Source organism: Psammomys obesus, unplaced genomic scaffold (genome assembly GCF_907164565.1).
Source record: "Psammomys obesus unplaced genomic scaffold, mPsaObe1.curated_primary_1811, whole genome shotgun sequence".
Taxonomy (NCBI): Eukaryota; Metazoa; Chordata; class Mammalia; order Rodentia; family Muridae; genus Psammomys; species Psammomys obesus.
This window is the reverse complement of record NW_026596466.1, coordinates 6,007,169-6,030,698: the sequence shown is the minus strand read 5'-3', so window position 1 is coordinate 6,030,698 and position 23,530 is coordinate 6,007,169. Positions and strand designations below refer to the sequence as shown.

Sequence of the window (23,530 nt, the reverse complement as noted above, 5' to 3'; positions counted from 1 at the left end):
AGGCAGGTCCACCAAGGGGAAGTGATTAAAAAACAGGCAACAGAGTCCATGTCAGATACAGCCCTGTCTCCCCTTTCTAGGGGACCCAAATGAGGGCCAAGATACTTATTAGCTATGTATGTGTAATGGGCCTAGGTTGAGTTCACGCATGGTCCTTGGTTGATGCATTATTCTTCACTGGCCTTCCTGGGGCGAGGTTAGTTGGCTCTGTTGTTCTTCTTGTGTAGCTCCTGTCTCTTCCAGGTCCTTCTGTCCTTACCCCTACCCTTCCACAGGACTCCCTGTGGTGTGCCCAACAGCAACTGTTTCAATACACTGCTGGTGAAGCTTCTCAGAAGTCAGCCATGCTAGGCTCTCATCTGCAAGTATACTACAGAATCATTAACAGTGTGGGAGTGGGCATTCTCCCAAGGGGTGGGTCTCTGGTTGGGCCAGGCGTCACACTTGATGTTAGCCAAAAGGCCAAGAAGCAATTGGGCCAGGCATTGATTGAACATTCTCCCTGTTTGCTCTTTTTTTCCCTACACATTTTGTAGATAAGGTAAATTTTGGGTTGAAGTTTTTGTGGGTGAGTTGGTGTTTGCCTCCCTCCACTAAATGTCCTGTCTAATTAGAGGGTGTCCTTTTCAGTCTCTGTGATCCTGGCTGTAAGGACTCTCAGCTAGAGTCACCCACATATCCTCCCAGGAGCCTACCCTGTCATAGGTCTCCAGCTTATCTCAGAGATGCCCCATCTAAGCTTTCTCTTCTCTCCTCAAACCCTCTGTTCTCCCACCCTCTCTCACCAAGCCTGATCTCCAATCTCATATCTTTATATGCTCATTCGCCTAGTTTGTACCTTTTTTTCAACCTCTTCTGTTGTCTATTGTATATCCCTTTCTGAGTAATATTTAAGCGCCCTCCCTTGGGTCTTCCTTGCTCCTTTTATACTTTGGGTCTCTAAATTATACTATTGTTATCTCGTACTATATGGATGATATCTCAGTGAGTGCATACCATGGGTGTCTTTCTGGGTCTGGGATACCTCACTCATGATGATCTTTTATAGTTTCATTCATCCATTCATTTGCCTGAAAATTTAATTGCTTTCTTATTTTTAATAGGTGAGTAGTATTCCAATGTGTAAATGTACCACATTTTCTTTATGTATTCTTTGGTTTAAGGACATCTGGGTAGTTTCCAGTTTCTAGCTTTTATGAATAAAGTTTCTATGAGCATAGCTGATATAATGTCTTTGTTGTATGGTGGAACATATTTTGGATATATGACCGGAGTGATATAGCTAGATTTTGAGGAAGAGCTCTTCCCAATTTTCTGAGAAAGTGTCAGACTGATTTCAAAAGTGGTTGTACCAGTTTGCAATCCCACAAGCAAGGAAGAGTATGACCTTTACTTCATATCCTATCCAGCATGTGTTGTCAATTGAGTTTTTGATCTTAGCCATTCTGACTGGTGTAAGATGGAATCTTAGGGTTGTTTGATTTTCATTTCCCTGATGAATAATGACTTTGAGCATTTCTTTATGTGCCTCTCAGCCATTTGAGATTCTTCTATTGAAAATTCTCTATCTCTGTACCCTGTGTATTAATTGGATTATTTGGTTTGTTGGTAGTTAATTTATTGAGTTATTTACATATACTGGATATTAGACCTCTGTCAAATGTAGGGTTGGTGAAGATCTTTTCCCAACCTGTAGGCTGACATTTTGTTCTATTGACAATGTCCTTTTTCTTACAGAAGATTTTTAGTTTCTTGAGGTCCCATTTATGAATTGTTTGTCTTAGTGTCTGAGCTATTGGTGTTCTATTCAGAATGTTGTCACCTGTGTCAATGAGCTGAGGGCACTTCCCTACTTTCTCTTCTGTTAGATTTAATGTATATGGTTTTATGCTGAAGTGTTTGATCCACTTGAACTTGAATTTGCACAGGATGATAAATATAACCTATTTGCATTCTTCTGCATGTAAACATTTTGTTAGACCAGCACCGTTGGCTGAAGATGCTTTCTTTTTTCCAATGTAAGGTTTTGACTTCTTTGTCAAAAATCAAGTGTCTGTAGGTGTGTGGAATTATTTTTGGGTATTTAATTAGATTCCAGTGATCAATCTATCTGATTTCATGCCAATACCATGAAATTCTTATTGTTATTACTCTGTAGCAAAACTTGAAATTAGGGATGGTGTTAATTCCAGAAATTCTTTTATTTTATTGTACATCATTGTTTATCATACATGATCATTGTACATGATCACGGGTTTTTTAGTTTTCCATATGAATTTGAGAATTGCTCTTTCAAGGTTTGAAAATAACTATGTTGCAATTTTGGTGGGAATTTCATTGAGATTGCTTTTGGTAATTTGGCCATGTTTATTATGCTAATCCTACAGATCCATGAGAATGCAAGATCATTCCGTCTTCTGATAGCTTCCTCAATTTCTTTCTTCAGAGATTGGAGGTTCTTCTCATATAGGTCTTTCTTTCACTTGCTTGGTTCGATTTTCACCAAGATATTTCATATTATTTGTGGCTATTGTGAAGTTTGTTATTCCTCTAATTTCTTTCTCAGCGCGTTTGTCATTTATATAAAGGAGGGCTACTGATTTTTTTTGAAACATTTTTTTATTCAGCCACTTTGCTGAAGGTGTTTATCAGCTGTAGAAGTTCGCTGGTATGATTTTGGGGGTCACATATATATTATCATATCACCTGAGAACAGTGATACTTTGGCTTTTTCTTTTCCAACTTGTACGCCCTTGATTTCCTTTAGTTGTCATATCGTACTAGCTAGGTTTCAGGTATTGCACTGAATTGATATGAAGAGAGTGGAGAGCATTGGCTTGTCCCTGATTTTAGTGGAATTACTTTAAGTTTCTCTCCAATTAATTTGATGTTGATTATCTGCTTGGTATATGAACCTTGTATCCCTGCTCTCTCCTAAACTTTTTCCATGAAGTGGTGTTGGATATTGTCAAAAGCATTTTCGACCTCTAATTAGATGATCATGTGGTTTTTTTTCTTTCATTTTGTTTATTTGATAGATTTCATTGATGGATTTTTGTATGTTGAACCATCCCTGCATCACTGGGATGAAGACTTTTTGGTCAAGGTGGATGATGTTTTAGATAAGTTCTTACATTATGTTTGCAAGTGTTATATTAAGTATCTTGCATCAATATTCATGAGGGATATTGGTTTGAAATTTTCTTTCTTGGTTGAATTTTTGTGTGGATTAGGTATCAAGGTGACTATACCTTCATAGAATGAGTTTGGCAAATTTCCTTCAGTTTCTATTTTGTCTAATAGTTTGAGGACTATTAGTATTGGCGGTCTTTGAAAATCTGTTTGAATTCTGTGCTGAAACTATCTGTCATGGGTTTTTTTTTTTTTGTTGTTGTTGTTTTGTTTCAGAAACTTTTAATAACTTCTTCTATTTCCTTAGAGGATATAGAACTATTCAGATTGTTAAACTGACCATGATGTAACTTTGGGAAATGGATTCTATGAAGGCAATCACCCATTTCATTTAGAATTTTCCAATTTTGTGGTGTATAGGCTTTGAGGTGAGACCTCAGTGTCTGTTGTTATCTCTCTGTTTTCACTCTGATTTTGTTAATTACAATACTGTCTTTCTATCTTTAATTAATTTAGCTAAGGGTTTGTCTATATTGTTAATTTTTATCAAAGAACTATCTCTTGGTTTCATTGATTCCTTTTATTGTTCTCTCTTTTCCAAGTTATTGTTTTCAACCCTGAGTTTGATTATTTCCTGCCATCTATTTCTCTTGGGTGTGTTTGCTTCTTTTTGTTCTAAAGCTTTTAAACTGTGAGTATGAGATCTCCCCAATTTCTTTAGAAAGGCACTTAGTGCTATGAACTTTCCACTTAATACTGCTTTCATTGTGTCCCATGAATTTGGGTATGTTGTGCCATTATTTTCATTGGATTCTAGAAAGTCTTTAATTTTTTAAAAACATTTCATCCCTGACCTAGTGGCCATTGAGTAGAGAGTTGTTCCATTTCCATGAGTTTGTAGGTTTTCTCTTGTTTCTGTTTTTGAAATCTAGATTTAATCCATGGTGGTCTGACAAGATACCACAAAGTTACTTTTCTGGCTCGTTAAACCAGAACCAAATACTGAAAAGATTGATCCTTCCAGGAAGGAATGAGTCAGAGTAAACAAACAACATGCAGATCATTAATTGACATTAGCAAATATTGTTCACTGTGTCAGCAGGTTTTAAACTGCCAACATCTCTAACCATGATCCCATTTCCACAGCAAACAGAATCCATGAATCATTACCTTTTAGTACCAATTTCCACTTTTTACAAAGGAATGGTTCACTAGAGAAGCCTTTACACACCCTGGCTGACCTAGATGTAGCTCTGTAGCCCAGGCTAGCCTCTAAATCAGAGATCCATCTGCTTCCAGAGTGCTGGGATGAACAGCATGCACCACCACACTCCAGATAATTCTTGTCATTAAATCATGCTACTATGTAGTCTAATTCCATTTTCTGAAAGGGGAGTTACTATGGACAAAATTTGGCAAATAAACTACTGTATTCCTGTGATAAAACATACATTCTGGTGGTTGCATTTAAACTGTCCAATAAAACTGTTCAATAAAGCATAGAATATGCTTAATTTGAAAGGTTATGGTTTCAGGAAAATGTTCACAACAATGGGATTTCATCAACTTGTGTTTTCATTTATAGTTCTTTTGAATATTAAAACCAAAACAAAAGAAAAACTGTTTCCTAAGTGGTTTATGCATATACACTCATACAAAAAAAAAAAAACCCATGAAGAGTTCTTCTGTGTCCCAGTTAAACATAAGTTCCAATAGAATACTGACTATAAAATCTCCCTAGTATTTAAGAAAAGCTGTTCTTCAAAGTTGAGGGAATACAAGATGGTATCAAATATTTTATTGTTAAAGGGAGCAAGTACAGAAAGCTCTTATTTGCTCAATGAAATCATTGTTTTTTGATGCAGAACAAAACCCCCAAATATCCCAACTAGTGTCAATACTTTCAAAACCAGCATATCAAACTCGATTTTCATTAGAACACTATTTTTTCACACTAGAAATTCAAAACCCAAGATCTAGATTGTATATATAAATGCAAACAATTATTGCACTTCAGCTCTTCATCTTTGGGACAAGAATTCCAAGTCAGCCTCTCCTCATAAAAGGCGATGACAATCTGAGGTCACTTCATATTCTCCTCTTTGTTAGCACCAAATCAGCCTCATCCAAGTCCTTCCATTTCATGAGAAACAGTAATTCTCCACTGCTGTCTGTGGCATTGATTATTCGTTCAGGATCAAGACCTCTGGCAAAGCCCTTTGGTTTGTCAGCAGCGTCTTTGCTTTGATTTGCTATCGTCAGATTCACAGTCAATTAAAGTTTTCCTTTTTGTACCATCTTTTTCTTTACCAGCTTGTTGAGAATTAAGAAATGCTTCAATTAATTTTGGACAATCTAAATTTTCTTCTGGTTCCCAAGTATTATCAGCATCTATATTTCCCTTCAACTTCAGGAGATATTCCAACTTCCAATTCACTACGCAATGGTCCAGTAGTTTTTCTACCACAAATTCTTCTGCCCCTTCAACGTTTTTACTCTTCCCATTCTGTTTCTATCCAATTTTTTGGTATGTGGTTTTATTGGAAGCCATTTCTTTTTAATCAAAGATTTGAAGAGCACCTTTCAGATACTCAGGGCCTCAGATACTGCAGAGTCTCTTGGCTGAGCACTTTAGCTCAGCCCCATCCAAAGTGGGGAGGGCAACACCCACACCAGGCCCTATGCGGTCAGTTTTGGAGAAAATTCCATGAGGTCCTGAGAAGAAGGTATATTTGTTGTAGGCAGTTGAAATTTACTATTGGTTTATCTTCTAGTAATGCTGCTGTTAATCCTCAGCAGCTGTATAACCAAATCACCACACAGAGACTGGGTTTTTAGTTAACCTAGAACACAATGCTGGGCAATATTTACTCCCTCCTAAACCTCCAAGCCCTCAGTTTCCTAACATTTAGATTTCCCACATTATACTTGGTTTTTGTGAAATCTTAGGTCTGGTTCCTGCTCCAAGTCCTCCAAGCTCTCTCCTCCAGCTCTGTTCTCCTCCCTCTCCCCTCACCCCTTCTCCTCCCACTCTTTTCCTGCTCTCTAGCTCCTCCCCTCTTTCCTGTCCTCTGGCTCCTCCCATTGTACAACATTGTATCTAGTTGCTTTATTTTGTCCTGTTTACACAAGAGTTGAGACAGGATGCTTATAATGAGTATCACAATGCCATATCTGGTTTGAAACCAGACAGTTGGGGGTGGGGAAATCAGCATTTGAATTAACAAGGGTAAGGCGTATACATTTTAAAAGAACATTATACCAACATATATTTTTTTTCTTTTTTATTTAATTATTTTTATTTTTATTAATTACAGTTTATTCACTTTGTGTCTCCCCTATACCCTCCTTTCTCCTCATCTACCACCCCACCCTTCCATTTATCCATCCGTGTCCCTATTCTTTTGTGTTTGGGTGAAATGTTCTGTAGATATCTGTTACGTCAATTTGATTCACTATGTCTATAAGTTTCATTATTTCTCTGTTTAGTTTCTGTCTGATATTTCTGTTAGTGAGAGTGAGGTGTTAATGCGTGATTTCATGTGTGGGGTTTGATGTGTCACTTAAGCTTTAGTAATGTTTCTGTTACGAATGTGGGTGCCCTTGAATTTAAGGTATAGATGCTAAGCATTGAGACATCATCTTAGTGGCTTTTTTCCTCTGATGAGTATGAAGTGTCCTTCCCCATCTTTTTTTATTACATTTGGTTGAAAATATATTTTTTTTTTTAGATATTCAAATGGCTACTCCATCTGTCTTCTTGGGTCTGTTTGCTTGGAGAACCCTTTTTGCAGACCTTAACTGTGAGTTACTATCTATCTCTGTTGCTGTGGTGTGATTCTTGTATGTAGTAGAGTGATGGGTCCTGTTTTCATATTCACTCTGTTAACCTGTGTATTTTTATTGTAAAATTGAGTCTATTGTTGTTGAGAGATATGGATGACCAATGATTGTGAAATCCTACTGTTTTGATGTTGCTAGTGTTAGCGTGTGTGTTTCCTTTGTTTTTGCTGATGTGGAATTTTTTTCTTCTGTTTTCTTGTTGTGTTGGAATTTTATTTTTAGTATCGTCTGTAGGACTGGGTTAGTTGAAAGATATTATTTAAATTTGATTTTGTCATTGAAGATCTTGTTTTCTCCATCTCTTGTGATTGAAAGTTTTGCTAGGTATAGTAGTCTGGGCTGTCATCTATGATTTCTTACGGTCTGCATGATATCTGCCCAGGCCCTTCTGGCTTTTAGGGTCTCCGTTGACAAGTCAGGTATAAGTCTGCTAGGTCTACCTTTGTACATCACTTTGCCTCTTTCCCTTGCAGCTTTTAATATTCTTTCTTTGTTATGTAGATTTAACATTTTGATCAGTATGTGGTGAGACATTTTTTATGGCCCAATCTATTTGGTGTTCTGAATGCTTCTTGTATGTTCACAGACACCTTTTTCTTTCAGTTGGAGAAAATTTCATCTACAATTTTGTTGAAAAAAAATTTGTCCTTGGAGCTGGGACTCTTAACCTTCTCCTATTCTTATTATTCTTAGGTTATGTCTTTTCATAGTATCCCAAATTTCCTGGATGGTTTATATCAGAAATGTTTTAGATTTAACATTTTCATTGACTGTTGTATCAATTTCTTCTTTCATATCTTCTATGCCTGAAATTCTCTATTTCATCTCTTGAATTCTGTTGGTGATGCTTGTGTCTGTTTTTCTTTTTCTCTTCCCTAGGTTTTACATTTTCAGGATTTCCTCAGTTTGTGTTTTCTTTCTTGCTTGTTCTTGTATTTTTAAGACTTAAACAGTTTTGTTCATTTCCTTCTCCTGTTTAATTGGATTTTCCTGTAGTCCATTAAGAAATTTATTAATTTCCTCTTTAAATTCCCCTATCATTTTCATAAGGTTGGATTTAAGATCATCTTCTTTTGCTTCAGCTGTGTTAGGATAGCCGGCCTTGCTTGCTGTAGTTGGATAGCTGGCCTCTGGTGGTGCCATACTGATTGGTTCTTGTTGATTGTGTTTTTATGCTGGCCTTTAGCCACCTGGATGTTCTTGGTGTTTGTTAAATGTCCCTGATGCAATAATTCTCAGGGGGGCATTGCTAAATGTCCCTGATGCAATAATTCTCAGGGGGGCATTGCTAAATGTCCCTGATGCAATAATTCTCAGGGGGGCATTGCTAAATGTCCCTGATGCAATAATTCTCGGGGGGCACGCAAAGCTTTGGGGGTGAGAGTGGAGTTGAGTGAACAACCTGCTGCTCATGCCTGGTAGCTGTGCCTCAGGTGGACCTAAAATTTTCTGGGATGGTATAGGGTACCTTTTGAAAGGATGAATAGCAGTGGTCCTGACAATAGAGCTCAGGGGACAGATAGTAACTCAACTCTGCTGCATGTACACCAGGGGTCCATGCAAGGCAGGGAGTTATTGGGAAGGAGTCTAAACTGGATATTCCTGGGACCCTCCATGCCTTGGGAAGACATGTGATGGGGGTGAGGACCTGTATGTAGCTCACCTTTGCTGGTTGCCCCAGATGGATTAGCCAGGTAGGGAATAGGGGGAGAGAGGGCTCTATGATTGTTGTACCCTGTTTGTAAGACCCAAAAAACCCACCAACCACACCAGTAGTTAGAAATCATATGCAAAAGCAAAGAGCCCTTATTTGTGCTTAAGCTGGGACTCTCAGGAAGAACTGTCACAGCAGTCAGAGGATAGGAGCCCCAAGCCTAGAAAGAAGCTGGTTTTTATAGGGGAAGGGATTTCCAGACTTGGCAGTTACATGATTGGGTGACATTTAGCAAGAGCAAGCTTGTTATGTAGTGATTGGTTAGAGGCAAGCTGTAACCATCTACAATAACTATTTCAGTAACCATAATGACAACATGTAATTGTTTTAGTAATCACAAAGACAACCGTCATTTTGATCTGTTTTCTCTTCAGCTAGTTTGAGGATCTGCTCATTTTTGTGGTCATTCTCAGAAATGTTGTGGCTTTCTATAAGTATAAAAAAGTTTTTTCTGAAGTGGGGGTAAGTTTTAGGTCATGTATATGATGGAGGCCACTGACAAAATGGAGTCGATTATGTTCAGGCTCTTCATGATGAATGTTCCTAGGTCACACCACAGGCATCCTCTGGATGGTGGGGGATGGGATCAGGGCCAGAGTGCAGCCTCAAAGTGATTTATTTATTTATAGCGTTTTTGTTGTTGTTACAAAATGTGATAATTTACCTTCTAGGGTACACATGGGGTTCCAGAGAGAGTAATATTCATGTACAAAGATTTACAGATGGAGCATTTGCACAAGTATTTAATTTAATGTGTTTTGCAATGCAGGCAGCCATGATAACATTAAGGGATATTTTGAATTAATCAGTCTACTGCATTTCTTGATCCATCACAGGGGCAAGTTGAGCAGGGTCTACCTGAAAGAAGGAGCGGGAATGCTAAGGACAGAGCCATCAAGAACGGGTCAGGATAGGTTTCTGATCAAGACTTGTTCATTAGACACTCAAACAGCTTTTTTAAAGCGTAAAGCCACAGGCAACTTTCTCATGGCAACAGCCCCTTTGCCTCACTTGGCAAAATGCCCAAGGATTCACTCAAGGTTACACAAGGTTTGAGACCTAGTTTTCAGGAACAGAGAACCCTGCTGGAGAAACTGCCAAGGTCAGTCTCTGAGAAACTGAACTTTAGATTAAACCCGCATCTGCCAAGGCCAAGAGGCAAAATTCCATTACTGGATGCCTTCAATTTCTGATAAAAATATATGACCTTTTGGTCTTACCAAAAGCATTGATTTAGTTATTTATTAACTTCCTGGAGAAAATACCTATTAAAAAGTTAAAATGTGAGAGAGCATGAAGTGGCATAACTTAGGAAAGAGGACACTCATTAGTAATTACACAATTACTAATTGTGTATCCTAAGTACTGGATACATCAGTGATGGTGACTGCTCCACCTTCTTCCCTAGCACATAGTGACTGCTGATTCGCATCACAAATTCACAGCTGCATTCCTGAAGGAAAACTCAGTCTTCACCTGCTAAGAAAAGGCAGAAAGCTCATTTCTTGAAGGAAAAGAACAATGGACCTGATCCTGAAGTTTTCCATAGAAACATGGGTGCTGCTGGCTACCATCCTGGTGCTGTTCTACCTGTGAGTAATGGGCTAGACTCCTTCTCTGTTTGCTCCTTTTTGTTGAGATGATTCTTGGGCCCTTGTTCTGTGTTGGAAAACAAAATGATATAATCCAATAGAAATTTATACTGCCACATATAATAAAAAAAAATCTGATGCAAACTAAAACATTTATCTCCCTGAACTTATCAGCCTTACTTTCTCACATCTTGTTAAGGAACCGATGTTGAAAGACTATCAGGAAGAGTCTTAAAATGGTTACTCTACTGTTTCCTTTGGTTTATTTTGTTAATTTAGTCTGTCATTTATTTGTCACATTGGGATAGGAAAGTTTACAGATTCTAGAATGTACAATGACTTGCAGTGTTAAACATAACTTAGACTTTGGCCTGCCTGTCCTGAATGCGTTCTCACAGAGATTGTTGGATTACCAGGAAAATTAGTTAACTAAGTGCCTGGGACTATTCATCTTAGTACAGAAAGCCGGCATTATGCTTTCTAGGAAGAAACAGGACAGAAAAAATGCTGATTAATGTAGTTGGTGCCCTCCTGATGTCATTTGGGTAACACATGGTGCTGTTTAGCTTTTCTTGGGAAGACAGAAGAAAAGATCCTATGACTTTATTATGTCACCAGTGACAGACCAATACAGCCATTCCTCCAAATTTCGCCTTGGAGAGACAGAGTTCATGAAGTTATTATGGGAACTTGATTGAAATGTTACTTGCAGGAGCATGAATTGCTCAAAGACATCTGCAATATCAAAATCCCATACCTTAAGAGTCGGTGACTCACAAAATTGCATCTTTAAAATATATATTAATATATATTATTTTATGCATGTGGCTGTTTTGCCTACATGCAAGGTGGCTATGAAAGTCAGAAGGTGATAGATTTCCAGACGTTGGATTTAGAGCATTTATAAGTTGTAAGCTGGGCGCTGAGGCCTGAGCTTGGGTTCTCTGCAAGAGCAGCTAATGCTCTTAGCTGTTGAGCCATCACTTCATCTCAAAGCTGCATCTTGGAAGTTCTGAGCAGTTTCCATTCTGTGAGACAGAAGAGGTAAGGGAGTCTCATCAGGAGGCTCTGCTGGTTGGCTATCCTCTCCTGTGGAACATTCTCACTCTTCCCTGCTTATATAGCCTTCAAGAGGGATCTTGTGGATCTTGAATTCCAGGTCACCCACACTGCTGATGTGTGTTTACTTTCTAATCCTAGTGAACCCTCTGTAACATTCAAGGTCAAGTGGAGAAATTTTTATTATGTATTAACTCTAGGACTTGGACCATCAATTATTAACCTGAAAGTTTACGATGAGGAATGTGAAGAATCTTTTTCAGTATTAATGTTAAATTCTGCTCAGTTGTTTTCTCACCGGTTATAATTTAGTAATCCTCAATATTCGCATCTAAGAACATATCATAATCACTTATAAATATGTTCATATATGTCTACTCATACATAGAGTCAATGCTATAAATTATTTAGCCCATGTGTGAATATATTTGTGCATTTGTCAATATGTATATTTACATATGTACACATGTGAATGTGTGTATTCATGTATGTGCATGTGTGAATATGTATATTTATGTGTATAATTAACAATCCTATGACCTGGTTTTCTCTTCTAGGCTTTAGTTATGGGACCCATTCTCATGGACTTTTTAAGAAGCTAGGTATTCCTGGCCCCAAACCTCTGCCTTTGATTGGGTCGCTACTTGCCTACAGGAAGGTGAGTGACGTTGAGTTCCCTATTTGGCTTTGTCAGTGTCATTTTCATGAGTTTCGGGAAACCCTGTGTCAGTTCACCAGTACAAATAACCATTGGAATGAAAGTCTAAGGTTCTCAGCTTTCACAATTGTTGTTGCTACCCCTAGATCATTGCCAGGTTCTCCCTGTGATTTGTTGACTTGTGTTTGTGACCTCAGGCTTCTGCTAGGTCAAGGGAAGACCCTGGATGTTGACATACCATAACCTGATGTTAAAATACTGAGGTGTAGACTTCAAAAGACTTAAGGTTTTGTCTTTTTCAGTACTAATTTCAGAAAAGTATTAAGTCATTTTCTTAATCAGCACTTAAAGAAACACGTGTAAGGCCACTGAATGGCACCTCACCAATTTGAATGTTTTATTCACATCAGAGTTCAGTAATATTATTTACTATTCTTGCTGAGTAGCTGGCAAATGCTATCAGGAGGCATATAGTGACTTTTGGGCAATATTCACATACTTGAATCCAACTGAACTGCTTAGCAGAATTATTATTTCCAGGGCACTAATTGAAGTTCTGCAACTTACAAGAAGATTTGTTTTTACTCTTTTCAGTTTAAAATAGAACCCTATGTGTGACTCTAAGAAATGGGGAGATGGGTGATGAAATGGTATTTCCTATGAGACTTAGATATTTAACAAGACCATGAGTTTTGTTTTTGAAACAGAAGCAGATTTATACAAAATCACTAAAGAAATCATGATTTGACAAATCTGAAAATAATTAGTTGTAGTGTGTGGAATATAGCATGTATGAATGTACACATATGCATACATAATTTGTACTGCGAATGTACATGGAGCCCTTGTATATGCTTTGTGAAGATGGACTCATTCCTAAGCTCGTGCCAGGTAGACCAGCATCATTGCCTATGTGCAGACTGCACTATTGGAATAATTGTTTTTCAAACGATCAAGGCTTACTTACTAGATCAAAAATTTTCTAAGCAATAGCTTAAGTTCATAAGAATTCCATACCTTCTGCCTCCATTTGAAAAATCAGTAACTTCTCTATCATTTTTTTGGATGACCTCTTTTAAAATTATTCTTCTGTTTGTTTGTTTTGTTTTGGGTTTCTTTTTTCAAGACTACATTTTATATAGCCGTGGCTTTCTTGAACACACTTTGTTGACCTGGCCTCAAACTCACAGAGATCTGCTTGCCTCTGCCTCCCAATGTGCTGGGATTACAGGTATGTGCCACCATGCTCAGCTTTAATCATTCTTTGAAATAAACTTCCTGCATTTTGCTTTTATTTTTGTATCAAGTAAGGTCTCCTGAAGACAAGACTGCTCTAAAATGTGCTGTTCAAAAGACTGTTCTCAAATATGTTGTTCAAAAGATGAGCATAGATTCATTGATCTCCCTACTCAGTACTTGTGCGCATGAAGACATCTTACTTATTGGTGACTTGGTACCAAATCCTAAGGCTGTGGTTTTTCTTATGCTGACCCAAACCTGTAGCAATAAGGGTCCCAAAATTTGGAGTTTTGAGGGAGAAGACAAAAGACAAAGGGTGAGAAATAAAAAAAAAATACCTGGGGCTTGAGCACTTGCATAAGCCAATGATTTATTCTAAGCAAGTTTGTTAAGTAGCATAGCTTCTTACATAGTATTTGTAGAGGGAAGATAGCCGAGGTCAGCCATGAGCTACATCAATGTTGACTACACAGGATACCTCAGACCCAGCTGCCTTAAAACTGGTAACAACAGCCCAAAGGAAAGAGTTGGATCCAGAAACTACAACCTGGACTGATTAGAATTTCTGGCTCCAGACCCAGACAGGACCATGTCAAGGGTGTTCCTGGAAGGACAGAGAACTGACATTCTTTTTGTGCTTTCATTCTAGCATCTGAGAGAACTTGAATTAGTCTGAATAAAACAGGACTTTACAGTTTAGTTTTTTATGGCCAGATGACTGATTTGTATCTAAAGGCTTAAGAGCCCCAGTTGTCCCTTAAAGCAGAAAATGCCTTCTAATTGTCCAAAAAGTGCCAACACAAGGAATTTGAGGATAATGCTGAACAGATGATTGAGGAGGTTAAGGAGGCTACCTCTTTGCAGTTTGTGTAATAAATCTTTGGCTGGCTCTAAAGGGGGATTGAGTTTGCAATGAGCAAGGCTCAGGTCGATAACTGTTTGCCTGAAGGTTAAAAAGTCTAAAATAACATTGTCATGGTGCCATATTCCCTGAAAATTTGTTTAATCTTATCCCATTTTCGTTCGTACTCATTATAGCTCAAGGAGCAATGCAGACGTATCTAAAGCCAGCACGAAGTAAGTGTAACTGATGCTGCACTGCTTGTATTGAATCGCTTTGGTGAAATACCACAGCTTTTAAAATTTCTCTTTTTTATTACCATTTATTACAATTCATTCAATCTGTATCCCAGATGGGGACCCTTCCTTGTCTCTCCCCAGTTCCACCCTTCCTACCTCTTCTTCTCCATGACACTCCCCCAGCCCATCAACAGGGGAAGTCCTTCCCCCCATCCGACCCCAGCCTATCAGGTCTCACCAGGACTGGCCTCATTGTCCCCCTCCATGGCCTGGCAAGGCTGCAGCTCCCAGAGGGAAGTGATCAGAGAGCCCACCACTGAGTTCATGCCACAGAAAGCCCCTGCTCCCCTGACCAGGGACACCACACAGATACTGAGTCTACAGGACTCCTGAGCCTGGGCTCCAGTGCTCTCCAGACCACAACTTTTAATGCATTTAACTTAGCTTCTAGTTTTTTTTTTTTTTAAATATGTGTTCCTGGAACACCAAAGCTGCATAAATATTATAAGGGGAATTAGGATACCAAAGAGCCAGGTGGTGATATGTTTGGGAGGTCCTTTAGGAGAAATAAATATAACCCCTAGCTGTGACCAGGATGTCTTGCATAAAGTGATGATTTATGCCAGAAAATTTATTAAGCAGCATACTTTTTTACATGCTACTTTCAAGGAAGATATGGCCGAGATCAGCACAGAGTTAACTCAGACAGTGTTGGCAAAGAGCACAGGATGCTTCACCCAGAGCTGCCCTAGGGCTCATTCCAGCCCAGGGAAAAGTCGGGTCTCCACAAAACTTTGCCAAGTCTGTTCCTGGACAGAGACATGGAAGGAATGTTCCCTTCGTCATTTCTTTAGGGTCTCTGATAATGCCTTAGTTAGGTGTAGTTGCGAACACTAGGCACGCACTCTATAGGCTGGACTCTTTCATCTGGCCAGAGACCTCGGTCCATGCAATTGAAATGTACAGTGGCTGAAGGTGAAAATGCCTTCTGTACATTGCTTACGTAGAACAGACAAAGCTCCAGATCCCAGTACCACATAAACTGGGGTAGCGGCTCCTGTAATTTTAGCACTTAGGAGGATCAGGAATTCAAGGTTGCCCTTCTATACACAGAGACTGAGTGCAGGCTGAGTTGCATGGGATTTTATCTCAAAAAGCTCACAATAGCCACTTAATGACTATATCAATTATCCACCCCCATGGTTCAGAGGTGAAAGTTCAAACCATGCATTGAATTTTAGATTTCCTTTATGGAAGGCAGTCTCTCCTTATCTTATCTTTTCATGTTGAACAGGGAAACTAGAAGGAAAGCCCATTTGTTTTTCATTTATAGTTACATTTTGTTTAAAAGTACAATAGGTAATTATGTAAATCTAGTATGCTATAGGCAACAATGGCATCTTCAACTTCCTGACTATGCTAAAATCCCAGAGAAATCAAAATGGCTGTATGCAGCAAGAAGCAACTGGATTTTGCACATTCCTGGAAGTCTCCCTGACTCTTACCGCCCTCAGGCACCAAAAGATGGAAAAAGACAGAGTGTTCCAGGATTTCAGAATCAAAGAATACCTAGAGAGCTACCATAAATAAAGCTGCTACTTTTATTAGAGAAGGAACAGTTTGAGACTGCACAATACCAGAAACAAACTCATGAATATATTTAAGTTCTTAAGTGCTTCATTTTTTTATTTCTATTTATTTATTTATTTATTTATTTATTTATTTATTTATCTATCTATCTATCTATCTATCTATCTATCTATCTATTTATTTATTTATTTATTTATTTATTTATTTTTAACCTCAGAGAGCTCTGAATGATTTTCATCAATTGCTAGTTAGGAAAATTGTATAATGAATTGATGTCCTAGGGACTGAGTCATTTGTTTCTCATTTAGTGGCCAAAATGAGCATAAAAGTAATGGCCTTTCTATTTATTGTCTTTTCCCAGGGAATATCAAACTATGATGCAGAATGCCGAAAAAAGTATGGGGCAATGTAGGGGTGAGTATTCTGGAAATGTCTAATGTGTGTGTTTGTTACGATGTGAAGCACAGCCGCATGAGGACTTTGTCAGCCCAGAGTATGTTGGAACTCATCTGCTTATTCTAAAGCGTCTGAGTGACTGTCCTGACAATGGCTCCATCAGCGTGTTGTTAACCAGAGTGTGAAGGAGACCATTGCAAGTGATGATTTGTCTGCATCCTCTGATGATCTGGACACCTCGCCTTCCTTGTTCCTGGTGTCTTATAAGGGTTCTCAACTCACTTATTATTCCTCAGGACTTTTAAAAATTGTGCGAGATGCATTAATTCAGACACATGTGATATGTGGTCATGAATTCAGGACAGTGCCACCCGCCAGTACTTCTTCCCACTTAGAGAAAAGCAAAAGCAGCTTCGTAAAAACATTTCCGGTAAATATGGACTTTTCCAAGGTAGGCTAAAGAGAAAATAGATAATATTTTTACAGTTCCTTCTACATTTTTATTTGTTTTTAAAAACTTTTTGTTGTTCCTTATGAGTTTCACACCATTCACCGCTGTCTGGCTCATCTCCCCATGCCCTCACCATTACAACCTCCCCTCTAAAATAAAACACACACACAGAGGGACAAACTACAACAACAATCTCATCTTGGAGGCCGTGGTGTGCGGCACTGTGCCTGCAGCGTGTCCAGCTGTCAACATGTGCTAGGCTGCCCAGGGGTGCAATCAGCAGAAGGCAGGGTCAGCTCTCCTGCTCTCCTGCCCTCAGGCTGTTCACCTGCACCCAGGCCTTCAGGTCCAGCTCCACTGTGCTGCCCAATCAAAGTAGTATGTCCACTCTCGAGTGCTGCAGCCTGTGAGGGACTGGGCCATCTCTTCTGCTCCCCCCAACCCCATGCTTTCACATCAGGACCTGCTCCACTGCGTTGCCCAGGCTAGGTGCCAGGCCTGCTCTACTGAGCACTATAGACCGTGAAAGGGCAAGGCCAGCTTTCCTGCTGTAATGCCCAACTACAGCATGTGGCATAGGAGAGAGGGAGGAGGGCATCATCCACACACCCATGCCACCTCATGGTAGGCTCTTACCCTTGTAGTCTGCTCATCTGAGACCCATTTACCAGGGCCAGCTCTCCTGGGGTGGCCAAGCTAGGGGCAGAGCCTGTTTTCCCCAGTGCTGCAGCTGATGAGGGACAGGGCCAGCTGTCATGACTGATGCAGGCCGTGGAGAAAATCTCTCCTGCTCCCACACCACCTCAGGGCAGTTGAGTGGAGTGCTCCCTCATTCTCATCTTCAAGGCTGTATCACTTATACCACCTCAACAAGGGCCAGCACTACTATGCTGCCCAGGAGAGATGCCAGGCCTGCTCTTTGGAGTGATGCGGCCTGTGAGAAACAGGCCAGCTCCTCTGCTCTCATGACTAGCACTCCCAACTGCCTCATATGGCCAGGCATGGTGGGGAAGGCATCACCTCCCCTTTCAAACTCCCTCAGCACAGGAGAGTGACAGACAAGTCCAGTTCTCTGGCCCTCTTGCCTGGGGATAGCTTACCCACACCCCTTCACCAGGACCAGCCCCACTGTGCTGCCCAGGGGAGGTGCAGAGCATGCTAAAATAGGCTATTTATATTTAGTATTTTTGTTTAATTCACTGTGTCTATACAGTGTGGTTTTCCTATTGTTGTCATTTCATTTCTGTTTGAGGTTATAATGTAATTGCATCTTGCAATTACTTCCTTTCCTTTTGCTCCCATCAAATACAAAGGTAGGCACGCCTTATGAGCTGACCACATGGAATTGGGTAACCAATTGTTGTGTTCTTCTCTGGGGAGACCACTTCTCTCCCTCTCAGCAGTCCTTACTTGCCTGCACATCTTCCCGTAGGCTGGAGGCATCCCGGGCTTTCCCCCATTGTTTATTTTTTGAGACCAGAGCTCAATATATCCAAGGTAGGACTGAAAGGTCTCTATGACCGAAATAGTCCCAGAAGTCACTGTTTTCCATGTCTGCCTCATGACCGATGGTCTTAGAGGACTGTGACATCACATTTTGCTGAATTTTATTTTCCTCTTCATTTTTGTTAGTTTTTGTACATGACAAAGATACATAGGCACAGTTTCTCCCGACACATAGGACTCACATTGAGGAACAGTTATACCATACTTATGGGCTTCTAGGCTTGTTTTGTTCATTATTTTGTGTGATGGTTGAGGCAACAGCAGCCGACCTTCCCTCTCAGAGGTGAAAAGAATTTGGTTAGAGTCTGAGAAGAGGTGACATCACTGTGCTGTGTGTGACAAGCAAGGTGGGGAGGTCCTGATTCTTCTCATCCATCATCAGAAATCACAGTAGTTACCAGAGATCTCACGAGACCCAGAGCCAAGAGTGTGCTATGCTGCATTGTATTTCTTTTCTTTAAAAAGTTTTTTTTTAATTTTTTTTGAATTTTATTTTTTTCTTATCAGTTACATTTTATTAACTCTGTATCCCAGCCGTGTCCCGATCCCTCATTCCCTCCCAGTCCCTCCCTCCCTCCCTCATTTCCACCGTGCCCCTTGCCAAGTCCACTGATAGGGGAGGACCTCCTCCCCATTCATCTGATCCTGTTTTATCAGGTATCTTCAGGACTGGCTGCAAAGCTCTCCTCTGTGGCCTAACAGGACTGCTCCTCCCTTGGGGGGTGGGGAGGCCAAAGAGCCAGTCATTGAGTTCCTGTTAGAAATAGTCCTTGTTCCCCTCACTATGGGAAACCAATTGGTTACTGAGCTTAAAAAGTTTTTTTTTTAAATTGGGTCTTTGTGCATTTCACATCATGCACACCAATCCCAATCATCACCCCCCCCCAAGTACCCTCCCTCCACCCTGGCCACCTCCTCACCAGAGGAGAAAAAATCTCATTGGGGAAGCTGGAGTGTGTCACAGTGTGCTCCACTGTATATGATTTTGCCCACACTTCTTTGCTTGCAAATGCTCATGGAAATGAGCCCTTGATATGCATGAGGCCGTTGGTTCTGCGGCACTGTCCATACTGGAGCCCCACTGGAACTCCTCCTGGGTACCTTGCTGTTGCCAGTGTCATGGGGGCCTTGCTGTTTTTGATGTGTAGGATTGGTCCTTTCATGTACTCCAGCAGTTAGCCAGCGGGGTTATAGATGGAGTGGCCAAATCAGAGCCCCAAACCTGAACTGAGAGGTATCTGACTGTTCAGTCCACCATGACTCCCTCAACCTCACCACCAGGGGGAGCACTTCTGCTCTGCTCCAGCCAGCCCATCCACTGCCGCAGCCAGCAAGGGGCAGAGTCAGCTCTCCTGCTCTCCTGCCCTTGGTCCTGGGTTATCCATGCCCATGCCATCAGGGCCAACTCTGCTCTACTTCCCAGGTGAGAGTCAGGGTCTGCTCTCCTGAGTGCTGCAGCAGGCAAAGAGCCAGGCAAGATCTCCAGGTTAGCTGGATAAGGGCAAAAGGGATAAGGGCAAAAGGTACTGGAAAAGCTCTCTCTCCCTCTCCAGTACCATTGAGCTACTCTGCAGTTCTCATGGCCCCGAAGGATAAGTTCTTTGCAACATTATTGTTTATCATTTGTTAATAGTTTGTTCCTAGGGGCTATAGAGATGGCTCAGCATTGAAGGATAATTGCTGTTTTTACAGAAGACCAAGATTCTCTATCAACAGGTGATCATCTCTGTTTTCCCACTGCAGGCTGTATGAGGGGATACAACCTGTCCTGATGATTACAGAGCCAGACATGATCAGGAAGGTGTTTGTGAAGGAATTTCATTCTGTCTTCACAAATCGGCTGGTAGGTATTTTGTTTTTAAAATTGTGAGAATTATACACACCAAACACATTATACTTAGGAATATATCTTTAAGTACATATATGTGATGTAATAATTATTGAAAAGCAGGCACGAATGTGAAAAAGAGAAGGAAGGGGTATATGGAAGTGTTTGGAAGGAACAATTGTAAGGGAGACATGTTGATGTTGCAATTATAATCTCACAAATAAAAAATAAATGTGAGCATGCATTTAAAAAGTTAGTATGAGAAGCTGGAGATGCTGTGCAGATTGACCTTGCCCAGGGTTCACTCTCCAGTACCATAAGACAAAGAGACAAGCAAGCAAGACAGCAAACATTTTTATTATGAAATTCTTACAGATTCACCATAAGTTGTCAACAATGTGCAAGGGGTACTATGAGTCTGTGTGCTATTTTTTTGAGGGACGGGGGTGTCTCAACCTTCCTGAAGAGGAAATTCTTAGCACTCAGGGATAAACGAGTAACTCCTGAATTAGCTCGCAGCTGTAGCTTGTGGCTGTTTCTTACAGAGGTCTGAACTTGCTGTGCAAGTAGATATTCGTGGTGGTGACATCTCAGGGGAGAAGGGCAGATGTGACCCCTTCAACAGAGGACATGGTCGAGCAGGGTCACAGGCTCACAGGCTCATTTTAGCAGCTCTGCTGACTCAGGACAGAGGCATGTTTTTACTCTGTATTTTATGTCCCTTCATGCTCCCTAAGGAAGCTTGATAATCATTAGTAAGGTTAAGGTTGGTGTTTTCCTGATATCCTTCAGTTTTTTCCCTAGGATGTTTATTTATTATTTAATTTAAGATTTATTACTAAGTGTTAATGCTTGTGTTCAACCCATTTTCTCCTGTTTTGTATGATGACAGAGCTAGGAGTGTATCTGAAAGGAACTGTTAAGATTATTCAAATACAGACCTTCTTGTATAAACAACTTAGAATGATACTTTTATTCTCCTCTGCTCATCCCCTTTTGGCCTCCACCGCAACTCCCTTCCAAATTCACAAAGTCCTCCTCTTCCTTTTTTGCTCCCCCCCCTTTTTTTTTTTTTTGAACAGTGTCTCAATATATGCCAGATCTATCCTGCAACTCATGCTGACCTCAGTCAGACTCACAGAAATCACCCCGACTTTGCCTTCCAAGTACTGCATACAGATGTGTGCCTCTTTAACTAGTGACAGATATAAACATAGATGAGACAATACCTAAGCAGAACCCGATGGCACTGTTCTGCTGCCTCTGTATAACCTTCCAAGGAAGACTGCTCGGTGCTAAAGCACCAGCCACGTGCTGATCCCCGGAGGCTGCGTCGCCCTCTTTCAGCCGTTGTTACATGCGTGGAGGGCTTTCTGTAGCAGTTGCCCCGCTGCTGTTTCCCACACTATTGAGACTGTTCAGGTCTTGTTCGGGCAGCCACGTTGTTGAAATTCCATGGCTGTAGCTTCCCTGATACAGGTAGAAGGGAAGAGCTCTCAGATTTCCTGGTCCTCTGGGTCTTACAACGCTGACCCCACATCTGTAATGTTCTCTTAGCCTTGAGAAGGATGAAGCATGTTGAGATGGTAACAGCTGGAGAGGGCAGCAGCATGGCAAGTAGTCCTCTCAGAAGGACCAGCTCTGGTTTCCTCTCAGAAGGACCAGCTCTGGTTTCCTCTCAGAAGGACCAGCTCTGGTTTCCTCTCGTGGTCTCCTTATGTTTCACTTGACAAGGAGTGAGATCTACCCTCTTCTGTGGATACAAGAATAAAATTTGAAGGGCAGTTCAAAAGCTTACTGGTTTAGGGGTGATGGTAGTAGGCTCACTTCTAAGATCCATGACCTCAACAGCCTCCTGTTTCCAGTAGAGGCATCATTTCCCTACTCTGAGCCGACCTTAAGTCCAGCTAGACAGTGTTTACTACCAAGATGTTAACTTCACTATTTTACTTTTACAAATATTTTGCTGTAACAGTGTTTGCTCAGCTCTCACAGCTGGGGGGCCTGCAGACTGCTTCCGTCCCTTAGCAGCTTGCACATCACCTCTCTGCTACCAAGACAGTGCGTGCACACTGCTTGGGGACTGTCAGTTCCATCGCAAATCTTATTGCTATGTCCAAAGCACATGGTGTCTTCAGCAATGTATATTGACAACTAGGCTATGGGAGGCAACCAAGGCCAATAGCAAAAGGCTGTATTGTTTGAGAATCTCCTGCTCTTCCCTGGCCAGCAGCTTATAAAAAGATCCTCATGTACTAGGATTTTTTATTAGCCAATGGTAGTCCTTAGTGGGAGTATTATCACACCAATTTGTGTGTAAATTGATTTTGTAAACACACACACACACAATACATGTGTGTATGTGTGTATAATTTTAGGTAAATGTAAAATATTGATTCTCTATGTCTCCTTCAAGCATTTTTAGTATTAATTATCCCTCCTTCCTATTCTTCTGTATTTTCCTTCTTTTCCCTTCTCCAATTAAAAGACCCTTTCAGTTTTTTTCATATATCCCTCATATTACATGATCCTGATACTTCCCTTTTAGGAGTCCCCCTTGACACAGACCCTTTCTATTCTTCTACTTTCTGTGGTTAGTCTCTGTTGTATATTTACATATGAAGATTGGGAACCAGAGATAGCAAAGAACATGTGGTGTCTGTCTTTGTATATCTGGATTGTGTCATTCAATATAGTATTTCTTGTTACACTTTTTTGCCCGTGTGGCATCAATTTTCTTTTTAGCTAAATGGTATGTCATTGTATGTATGTATGTATGTACCACATTTTCTTTATCTATTCATTAGCTGAGAGATGTTGAGGTTGTTTCTACTTCCTAGTGCTTGTGAACAAAATAGCAATGAACATGTATGTCTGAGGAAACATCAGGGAGTAGAATGTTGTGTTCTTTGAGCAAATGCCAAGGAGTGAGATAGCTGGGTTACATGTAGATTTATTTTTAGATTTTGAAGAATTGTCCACCATAATTTTCTGATTGTACCAGTTTGCAATCCCACTGCCTGCAAATTAAGATTCCCTTTTCCTACATACTCGCCTGCATTTTGCTGATGTGTATTTCAGCCATTCTGAGATTGGGAAGATGACATCTCATACTAAGTTGTTTCAATTTCTATTTACCTAATTTCTATGGGAAACAAACACTGTATATTTCTCAGACATTTTTATTTCTTCTTTTGAGAATTTTCTTCAAATCCATTGCCCTCTCCTTCTTGAGACTCTCTGTCTGCATTTCTAGGACAACCAGGTCCTAGAAATAGACCATGCTTGTCTCCAAATGACAGAGCTCCACCCCAGGCCCAGCTCTCATAGCTCATCTTTAAACTGAGTTGCTACTTGTCTTGCGTCTCTGCGTTTTGAGTTCCTTATACATTCAGATATTACAAGTTTGTCAGACGTCCAGCTGGCAGATTCTTACTGTCTG

At 40.4% G+C, this 23,530-nt stretch overlaps 1 protein-coding gene and 1 pseudogene across 4 annotated transcripts in view; one reads left to right on the top strand and one right to left on the bottom strand.

The window, feature by feature from the left end:
- Positions 1-5,315: 5,315 nt before the first annotated feature.
- On the bottom strand, positions 5,316-5,683 carry LOC129670141 (chromobox protein homolog 3-like; annotated as a pseudogene).
- A 4,296-nt stretch (positions 5,684-9,979) lies between these two features.
- Positions 9,980-23,530, top strand: part of LOC129670140 (cytochrome P450 3A11-like) — a 54,148-nt gene continuing 40,597 nt past the window's right edge. The window contains exons 1-5 of one of the 4 annotated variants that reach the window (XM_055598593.1): positions 9,981-10,281; positions 11,898-11,998; positions 14,276-14,314; positions 16,269-16,321; positions 20,004-20,103. In XM_055598593.1, coding sequence (XP_055454568.1) covers positions 20,032-20,103 — 72 coding nt within the window. In that variant the 5' untranslated portion in view covers positions 9,981-10,281; positions 11,898-11,998; positions 14,276-14,314; positions 16,269-16,321; positions 20,004-20,031. Of the gene's footprint in view, positions 10,282-11,897; positions 11,999-14,275; positions 14,315-16,268; positions 16,322-20,003; positions 20,104-23,530 lie in introns of all 4 variants that reach the window. The other 3 variants (XM_055598595.1, XM_055598594.1, XM_055598592.1) reach the window with 3 other exon arrangements.